A 10723-nucleotide genomic window follows, 5' to 3' on the forward strand; every position below is an offset into this window, starting at 1 on the left:
CCCGCCTCTTTGACCTGTCTGTCTCCTCTCCACCTATCTTCTCCTCTTTCCATCTTCTATCTGCCTCCACCTCGCTCCCTATTTATTTCAGAACCCCCTTCCCCTCCCCCATTTCTGATGAAGGGTCTAGGCCCGAAACGTCAGCCTTTCTGCTCCTATGATGCTGCTTGGCCTACTGTGTTCATCCAGCTCTGCACCTTGTTGTCTCGGATTCTCCAGCATCTGCAGTTCCTACTACCTTTTATATACTGCTTTGGATTCTGTTGAGGGGAATGACCTCTCAGAGGAAAATAGCAACAGCTAAATTCATTACAACACAGTTGGCTATGCTGCAGAGGAGAGGAAGAGAAAGTGCAGGAATGCAATAATTGCAGGTCATTCAATTGTAAGAGGAATAGATAGGCTTTTCTGTGGCTACAAATGAGACTCCAGGATGGCATGTTGCCTCCCTGGTTCTGGGATCCAGGACGTTTCGAAGCAGCTATAAGACATGATGTAGGTGGAGGGTGACAACCAGTGGTTGCGGTACACATTGATATCAATGACCTAGGTTAAAAAAAAGGATGAGCTCTTAAAAGCTGAAGATAGGAGTTAGGAATAAAATTGAAAGGTAGGACCTCAAAGCGAGTGATCTCAGAATTATTGTCAGTGTCACATGCTAATCAGAGTAGAAATTGTGGGTTATATCAGATGACTACATGACTGGAAAGATGGTGCAAAGCAGAAGGTTTCAGATTCCTGGGACATTGTAGGGAAAGTGGGATATTTTCAAATCCACTTGTTCAGAGATAATATTACACACCTCTGGAGCAGGTGGGACTTGAACCCAGGCCTCCTGGCCCAGAGGTAGTGACACTGCCACTGCACCACAAGATCCCTTCTAGGGGAGGTGGGACCGGTACATACTAGACTGGTTACACCTGGGTAGGACTGGGATTGATTCAAGGCAAATATTTGCTAGTGTGGTTGGGGCACAGGTTTAAATTGGAATAGCAAGGGGTGAGACCCTAAGCAGGGTGACAAGGGAAAGAGAAACAAGGAAGGCAATAAAAGAAAGAACAGTAAAATTAAAAAAAAAATGGTAGACTGGGTAATCAAGGACGTGAGACAAGTAGTGCCATAGCATATAGGAAAGTTAGGATGATTAAAAATGGCATAAAGGCAAGCCTAAAGGTTTTGTATCTTAATGCATGAAGCATTTGGAGTGAGTTAAATGGATATGATCTCCTAACCAACATGGAAATGTGGTTACAAGGAGGTCAGGGAGATCTGACCTCCCAGAAAGACAGGAGGGAAGGAAATCGTGGTGGGGCAGCATTGTTAATAAGAGATGAAATGAGGTCAGTTGAGAGAGTTGATTAAGGTTTGGATGATGTAGAGCCATGTTGGATGGAGGTAAATAATAGCAAGGGAAAGAAGACATTGGTTGGAGTAATGCGTAGACGCCTAAACAGTAGCCACACTGTAGGAAAAGGTATGAATCAACAAATAATAAGTGCTTGTAGAAAGAATTGAGCAATCATTATGAGTTACCTTAATCATCTTGTTAATTGCGTCAATCAAGCTGGAAATGGTAGCTATGGCAACAAATTCATAGAATGCATTAGGAATACAGGGTATTTCCGCTATAACATGTGTTGGCTAATGGGATTGATGAATAGTGGATGCAGTTTGGATAACACGAACTTTCTATAGCGTGAAGTCGAACAAGAGCGCAACTATCGTGTTATTGGAGATCTACCTGTAGTTTCTTACAGCAACATGTCATGGAGTCAATCAGGAAACAGGCTATCCTGGATCTAGTAATGGGTAATGAGGCAGGTTTAATAAATGACCTCAGTAAAAGATCTATCGTAAGTAATGTTCATAACATGATTGAAATTAATATTCAGTTTGAGAGTGAAATAAGGGAATTATGATGAAATGGAGACAGAGTTTGCTAAAATGGTCTAGGCAGATAGATTAGCAGGAAGGACAGTAACCAAGCAGTGGTAAACGTTTAAGGAGGTAATACATGACTCTTAGCAGAAGTATAACCCTGTGAAGAGGAAACTGTCTGAAAGTCATATAAACCAACCATGGCAAATCAAGGAAGTGTAAGGAGGCAAAAGTCAGTGATAGCCTTGAAGACAGAGAATAATTCAAAATCGAGCAAAGGAGGACAAAAAGATAGGTTTTTGATGTATAGGGGAATCAAGGACTATGTGGAAAATGCAGGGAAGTGGGCATGTGGAATAATGGATCAGCCATGAGCCTGTGGAATAGCAGAGCAAGCTCAAGGGGCTAAACGGCCTACTCTGGTTCTTATTTCTTATGGTCTTATATATTTTGCAAAGAAAACCAAACTGTCTTTAAAACTGTCCAAGAGTTCAAATTGAACACCTTGGAGAGAAATGTTTGGAAGCAGTAGTTAAACAATTGTTCTCTTTGGAAAATAAGAAAAATGGGGAAGAGATGAGACTTGGAAAAAAAAGCCACAAACGGCTAGGAAGTTTTTGAGAGCCACGCAGAATAAGGACAATGCAAATGAAGGGCGATAGCTGGGAAAAGCTCTCTCAAAGAGAGAAAATAAGATTTGCACAAAGGCAGAGATGGACAGAGAAGCAAATCAATGGAGGGCACAAATAGAAAGAGAAACAATGGACACAGGCAAAAAGAGTACAATTTTGGAAATAATTTTGCAACAGGTGAATAGCTGAGCAGCAAAATAGAAAGAGGCTCTTTTCCTTTATTTTTCTCATGATTAGTGATAGATATTGCTAATTTTATCCTGTTGTCAGCATGGTATGTGACATAGTTGTGTTCAGCAGAACTATCTGAGATGATTTGAGTAGATTCACAGATACTAATCCTTATTGGTATCAATCTAAGCTACTCATACTATGTGAGGAATTTGCCAATCCAAAGTCTTTGGTAGAAGAGAGGCATGAGTCCCAACCCAATCTTGATAAAACAAGTTTGTTACATAGTACATAATAGCTAATCACCTTATATCTTGTTACGTGAACAACAACAACAAAAAAACAGAATTGCTGGAAAAGCTCAGCAGATCTCTCAGTATCTGAGGAAAGAAATCAGTGAACGTTTCAGGTCAGTTGAACCTTCTTCAGAGCAGTTACATGATTGTTGCTTGAGAGACATCAGGGTCAGCATAACGGTAAGTACACATCACTGTTAGCTACCTGGAATTAACGTTAGAATAACTGCTTAGGGAACTGGCAGGGATTTGTTTGCTCATTCCAGGAACAGAACATATACCCTGATATGCAAAGCTGAATTGCATGATGCCCATTAACCCTTTCAGGTACTAACTACCTTAAATAATGATTAAAAATGGAAGATCAATTAATTCTTTTAATGTATTTCCAACAGCCACGTTTTATTTATTACTGAGCATCCTGTAGGTCCAGTGACTCAGTGCCATGATTCCTCCTGCTTTCTATCGAACTCTTTCTGCTGTATGGTCACATGGTCACTGAAACTATTGTCCATTTCTCTCCCTCACTCAGACTGACAGAATGAACAGTGAACAGTCGGTGTCTACACATTCCCCAGTAGAAGTGAAGACTGCACCTTTGGGAGTCCTGCTACATGTTTCATCTGCTCCCCACCAACTGAAGCAATCCGCCCACGGCAGGGGTGACTGGAAGGAAGCAAACAGGTAGTACAGACTGTAGGCGAGGATGCAGTTGTATAAAACGTTCGAAATTACAGTCACAAATACTGTGGTGAGCCCCACACCTTAAAATGAAACAAGGAACGCAAATTTAGTTTACAAGCTAATGTTTAGAAATAAATTCTTGGCCACGGATTCAACTAGTCAGACGAACAAATCAATTTTTGCTACAGTCAATCTCCATTGAGTCTAGTGACGCTGTCCAAGCTGACCACACCTGGAGTTAAAGTGACTGCCTCACCTCACACTGGATCAGAGTCACTGAGTTTGAAGCGTGAATTAGAGACATCCTAACACATAAGGGATGGGTGAAATATATGGAGAAAATTACATTTGATGTAAGGCTTGAGTGGTAGAGGCATGAGTCCCAACCAAAATTTTAAATTTTAGTTAAGAACTTTGAATAAATGCAAACTGAATTGGTCTGAGATGCTTGTGGGGAAGCTCTGAGCCCAACAGTGGAACATTCTGAAGGAAGTTTCTGGTCAAATACGAAACCAGAACATGCCCGAAAAGACTAAGAATTCCACTTGTGAGGGTAAACAATTCATTATCAATAAAAGAGGGAAGAGACAATCATGCTAAAGGATAAGGCTTTTATAAATGTGAGGAGAAGTGGAAATCCAGCAGATTGGGATAATTTACAAAACAACACAGGGAGACAAAGAAAGCAAACAACACACAAAACATAATTTTCAAGCAATGTTCAAGAAAGCGTGAGCATTTATAAATATGTCCTAAACCCAACACTAATGAGGATTGGAATTGGAAGCATGCTGGTGTAGACATTTTCTAAAACTTTAGCACAGGCTTTCTCAGAACTTTACATTACACCTAACAGCTGCACCTAAATGAACCAGTATTACTCAGTGTAAAACTCTTTTGTCTCTGGCACATAACACGGTTAATTAGAACATCATTCCGGTGACCCAGCTAATGCTTAGCCATGAGCATCAATATGATTTCTTTGCTGTCTCATTGCTATTTATTGTTGTTCTCAAATTGTCTGCTACATTTCCCCACATCATATTGTTTAATACAATACTTAGTTTAAAACTATTGCATTCATATTGATACATTTGGCAAGTTCCAGTTTAAAACTCTGACTCAAGGGAAAAAAATTAAACAGCGATAACTGCTTGAACTGTTACTAAGCTTGAATTATTCCGTAAACACCAACCTTGTAACATGGGCACAGCTTTCCACACTCTAATAGCTCCGAGGCTGGCAAACTGGCCAAATGAACATTCCAGGAAAAACAATGGTATCCCAACAAGAGCCAGCATGAGTGTGTAGGGAATAAGGAATGCACCTGGAAAATATAGAAAAGGACTTCAATGGAGAATGCAACCATCTGTTCAAGCTGAATCTCCTCCTTTCTACCATTTGGGTTCCATTGAAATTATGCCTTTTTGAAACTCTGACCTGGGTTCAGATTTCTTGTTACAGATCAAGATCGAATATCATCACCAAAACTCTCAGGACTTTACTGGCCCAGCTTCCAATGCATCAGTCTAGAAAATCTGACATTTGGCATTGGAGTGGGTTGTCACAGAAGGCCATGGCCCTGTTTTGGAGAAACATCAGTTGTATTTCAGTACTGAGGAAAGGGAAGTGTATAAACTAATTGATGAGGGGATATTGGTAAGTAAGCATAGGTTAAGGAGATAGGTAAGAGACTAGGGTGGTAGGTAGGTGAGGGGTTTGGGATGCAAGTGGGTGGTCAGGCATGGATGTCAGCTGAGTGAGGGAGTAACATGGCAGGTAAGTGATTGACGGTATAATGTGACAGTTGGGAAAAGGGGTAAGTGGGTCAGTGGGTTGTGAGTTGTGGATATTGGAGAGTGGGTATCAGATGTCCAGAGGCAGAGAGTGGGTCAGGTATCCAGAGGGCATGGGTCAATTGTCACATGTTAACAATCCAGAGACTGAAAGCTCATGGAGTCAGAGTCAGATTTATACAGCACGGAAACAAGCCGAAGATCTATTAATGTATTTGCCTGCCTATCAATGCATTGATCTGTGTGTCCCTCCATCTGTCAATCTTTCCATCTCTCCCTGTATTGAAATTCAATGTCCTCATACCCAATTCCTTACCCATGATTACTCTCTGCTTTTGTGGGTGTAAGTGTACATTAGTATACAGGAGACGATGTGCTCTCTGATGCAGCTCCTAAAGTTACTAAATAGAGTAAATCAGAAAGAAATTCTCACCTTCTCTTTCTCCTGGAATTGGGTTATTTTCTGTCTCCTTATAAAATTGTGTTGCAACATTTTTATGCATTTTTTCTCGGTTTCTGTTTCATCTTTTGTTTGAAGTGATAGGGATCTGATTATCCATCAAATAACTTTACAGCAGTCTGGGCTTATTTCACCAATAATCTTTTATTACAGATTATGTAGACAGTTACGGATCTACACAAGCCCAAGTATGTCCTTCATGAAAGCTCTCTCCAGACAGCCTCTTAGTCATATCATCTTCATTTTTCATTACACCCTGATCTTGCAGCCTCATGTTGTTAGGACACGTGTCTGCTGCTTTCAGTGATCTAGGATTGTGGGGTTTTGAAGAGCATCTAACATAAGCAAGTTAGAACGCAACGAACAAACCTGAGCTACAGAGACTGACTGAGAAGACTCGTAACTGAGGGTTTCAAATATGGTGCATTAAGTATACTTGATGTAGATAATTCATGTATTTTAAACAATAACACTTTAAAAGGTATTCAAAATTCATTGATTAACAATTCTACAAACCTGCCAGGGCTCAGACGTTTAATTTTGAAAGCCAACTATTTGATGTATCTTGCTCTTGCCTCTGATTCTAAAATACACTCCAAAACACTGTATAGCTAAAAACCTGTGAGATTGGATTCTTTGTTCCTAGTGACTTGTATCCAAACAAAATTCGACATTTCCGTTTTTTTTTGTTGACTTGAATATTCTTTATAAAGAAATGAAATAATTCACTAAATTTTACTTCACTCTTGACACATTTTGGATCCATTTCTGTAAGCCAGGTATGGGAATCTCCAGACATTCCCCAGGCCCACAGCGTAACCGATCATCGAGAGCAAGTAGTCAGTTTTCGAGGACCAGTTACCACGCTCCATGTTCTCATCACCTTCACCCACAATTTCATTAGTAATAGTCTAACGGAAAGAAAGGAAATGGCAGCTCAGAAATGAGAATTTCACAGGTTAGAATTCAAGCTAAAAGTACAATTTTCCAAACGACCATAAGATATACAAGCAAAATTAGGCCATTCAGCCCATCGATCTGCCATTCAATTGTGTCTGATGTGTTTCTCAATCCTATTCTTCTTGTAACCCTTGTTGCCCTTACTTATCAAGAACCCATCTTCCCCCCTCTAAACTCTGTTGTTCTGTTTAGCAGCAATCTGTTGGTGATTTGGAATCGCACTGGCACGCTGAAGAGGGCCTCTGCAATTCACAACAACCAAAATCTCAAAACTCAGAGCGTCTCTCGGAGTTTAATGTGAGTGTAATGTCATGTTTTGATAAAATACTCACCCTGTCCCTCAGAGGATGTGTCTGCTGGTCATTCTGTGGGATCCCAAAAGCAATCAATTGACGTTGTTCCATTTTTGGACAACGATGAATGATTCTGGCACTAGCTCAGGTATAGGATGTAAACCCTAAGGCAGGCACTTTAGTCTGAAAGGAATGAAGTCTCAAGTGCCCGTGCCTGTAGTTAAGACTGATTGAACTTCTGTGTTGTTGCTGAGTCTTCCACGATCAGGAGCCAGTCCCTTATACTCCTTGAAATGGGTATGGCTCGACTTCCCTCAGTCAGTTCATGATGAAGATCCCAGAATATTTCTCCTGTTAATTAGCCAGTTTCCATATTCAACATTTCTAATCCAGGTGGTAGCATAAGTTTCAGAACTTTCAAGGTCAAGATGCAGCAATTTTGCATAGCCAGGTTTGAGTGCCACAACAATTTGAAAGGGGACGGTACAAAATGAATTTACTCCAAGTGGGAGCTCAGGCAAAGCAGAGTGCTGTTTCTACTTATTTGTTTAAAAATGGGATAGTCTATGCTAATACCAGGAAAATAAAGGTGATCTACTCGTGCCAAAGTTCATTTTACACATGCAACTTGTACTTGAAATATTTGGTTGTGCCAGTGACATTCCGAGAGAGAGAGAGAGAGAGGTCTGATGTATTAATAATGTCACTGGATTAGTAATCCAGAACATTAGGTTAATGACGTGGGTCATGAGTTCAAATCTCCTCAGGGCAATTGATTCAACAAAATGAGAAATTAAAAAGCTAGTCCAATGGCGAGCAAATAATGACTGGTGATTGTCATTAAATCCCATTTGGTTTACTAATGCCCTTCACTAAAGGACATAATCGATTTTTACCTAGTTTAGAGCTGACAGAGCATCCAATGTCAACCCTAAACACCAGAAATGACAAACACAGCCCTGTCGCCTTTGCAATTTCCTCTTTACCAACATCTGGGGACTTGAGAGTTGCCCATGGACTTTTCAATCATGCTGGCGGCATGGTGACTCAGTGACTCAGTGGTTAGCACTGCTGCCTTGCAGCACCAGGGACCCAGGTTCAATTCCAGCCTCGGGTGATTGTATTTGTGGAGTTCGCACATTCTCTGCGTGGGTTTCCTCTGGATGCTCTGGTTTCCTCCCACAGTCAAAAGATGTGCGGGTTAGATGGATTGGCCATGTTAAATTGCCCGTAGTGTTGGTGGATGTGTAGCTTAGATGGATTAGCTATGGTAGTTGCAGGGGTAAAGTAGAAGGGTGAGTCTGGTTGGGATGCTCTTTGGACAGTTGGTGGAGAGTTGTTGGGCTGAATGGACTGTTTCTATGGAAGCAACAGGCTGATATGCTCATAATCATGGAATCATAGCTTACAACGTTAACCATTTCACCATCCCTGGCAGGCCAGCCCCTCCAGAGGTGCTGGTACATGAGCATCAATTCAGGGGTCGGCTGTGGGGAGAGCTGTGAGGTTGCGGATCTTCCCATAACACTGAGTAACCCACACCGGTCAAAGCTGGGCAAGGCTCAAATACTGTTTAACCAAGTACCACCGCCATTCCCAGTGGATGAAACAATACACCACTTGGAGATACACAGAGCCTGGCATAGGCACAGAATGTACTTTGGTTGGGAGACTTAATTGCCCATCAATAAGAGCAGCTCAGTGCTGCTCCCCAAGCTGGATGAGTTATAAAGGACACAGTCTGCAGCAGGTGGTGAGGAAAACAATCTTCTTGACATTGTCCACCCCAGTCTACCTGTTAGAGATGAGTCTGTCCATTTCAGTATCAGTGAGAGACGACTGCATAGCGCTTGTGATGACAAAGTCCCATCTCCACATTGAAGATATCAGCAGCAACAGAATTGTTTTCAACTAAAATCTGTAACCTCAAAGCCTGGCATATCCTCACTGTATAACTAAGCTAGAAGATCAAACCTGATTCAATAAAGGGTACAGTAGGGCATACCAAGAGCTGCACCATATTAACAGAGTTGACCTTTTTAATCATGTTTCAAGTGGATGTTTTATGTCCTCGGCTACATTGGGCCTATTGACTATTGGGGGACTTGCAGTACAATCCCATCAATGAGATCACCCACTTCTTATTTCCCAGTTCCACCCATATAGTTTTATTGGACAGTCCCCAAGGAATAATCTCTCTAAGTACTGCCGTGATGCTTTCCCTAATCAAAAATGCCAGTCCTCCACTTCTCTTGTATCCTTTTCTACCGTTCCTACAGCATCTGCACCCTGGAACATGAAGCTGCCAGTCCTATCCCTCCTTCAGCCATGTTTCTCTAATAGCTATGATATCTTAGTCCCATGTTCCTACCCACACCCTGATTTCATCTGCCTCACCTGTCAGTCCTTTCGCATTGAAATAAATGCAGTTCAATTCATCGGTCTTCCCTCATTCCCTGATGTGCTCTTGCCTGCCTTGTCTGTTTAAGTTGCTGTCTTTAACTTCTGTAGCAACCTTAGCCTTCTCTTTGTTCTCATTACCTTTCCACCACAGCTGAAGGAAGTGCAGTCTGAGAGAGGAATGGGTAATGACCAGTTTGATGGAGGCAGGCACATATTCAGGAAAGCCCCAGAGTCCATCGCAATCGAGAACAGATTACCTGTGTCTGATCACCGTTAGTAGGAACTGCAGATGCTGGAGAAGCCGAGACCTTGTTGTCTCGGATTCTCCAGCATCTGCAGTTCCTACTACCTCTGATTCGATTTTAACCCCACTGCGAAGCCTCTTCTAAGGATGCCTAACCTGAAGAAGTTACCCTCCTCCCTCCGGACAAACCTCAAGGGATCTCTCTCCCACTGCAACTCTCTCGTAATCTCTTCGGCCCTGAAACTGCTCGATCACGTCCTGAAGCAAACCAGGTACTACAGCCACATCACCTTCCTTAGCACCTGCCTACGGAACCAGATCATCCCCAATGGACTACAATCCACATTCAAGCCTTCCCAATTTGGCCCCAACCGTGATAATATCTACACTCATGGTGTTGAGATCCTTCAGAAGCGTTTCTCCCTGCGACTCCTGAAACACACACTTGCAGCAATGCGCCGGCATCTCCAGACACTACAATCAAGCCTACCCCAGCTCAGAGCCTCCCTCTCCCAGACCTGCAAAGGACCTCTCCTGTTTTTTATTCTACGTAGGATCCACAACCTGAACTCCCAATTCTACTCAGCTTTATTGGACACTAAAAACCGTAAGTACAGTAAACTTACTGGTGCCTACCACCCAAAACGGGCTTCCTCCACTCCCCAAATCCCCAGCCGTACCCAGGACCTTCCCCACAATCGGTCCGCCGCCATTGGCCATGAGGCCACAATCGGAGAACCCACAGATGACGTCACATCCGCCACCGCCGGGTTCCCCACTTCCGGGACAGCAAACACCATCGCTGCCGTTGCCACCGACACTGAAGTCGCGACCACCCTCACCGCTACTGCCGCCGCCTACCCCGCCCCTCCTACCTCCGACGCCGATCCGCCCATCACCGATGCG

General features: G+C 42.6%; 1 protein-coding gene across 1 annotated transcript in view; it reads right to left on the reverse strand.

The window, feature by feature from the left end:
• Positions 1-7281, reverse strand: part of LOC109937769 (sodium- and chloride-dependent neutral and basic amino acid transporter B(0+)-like) — a 57402-nt gene extending 50121 nt beyond the window's left edge. The window contains 4 exon segments of the mRNA XM_048604945.1: positions 3574-3741; positions 4857-5008; positions 6671-6828; positions 7210-7281. Coding sequence (XP_048460902.1) covers positions 3574-3741; positions 4857-5008; positions 6671-6828; positions 7210-7281 — 550 coding nt within the window.
• Between the last annotated feature and the right edge of the window lie 3442 nt (positions 7282-10723).

The sequence above is a fragment of the Rhincodon typus genome, chromosome 14 (genome assembly GCF_021869965.1).
Source record: "Rhincodon typus isolate 14 chromosome 14, sRhiTyp1.1, whole genome shotgun sequence".
Classification (NCBI taxonomy): domain Eukaryota; kingdom Metazoa; phylum Chordata; class Chondrichthyes; order Orectolobiformes; family Rhincodontidae; genus Rhincodon; species Rhincodon typus.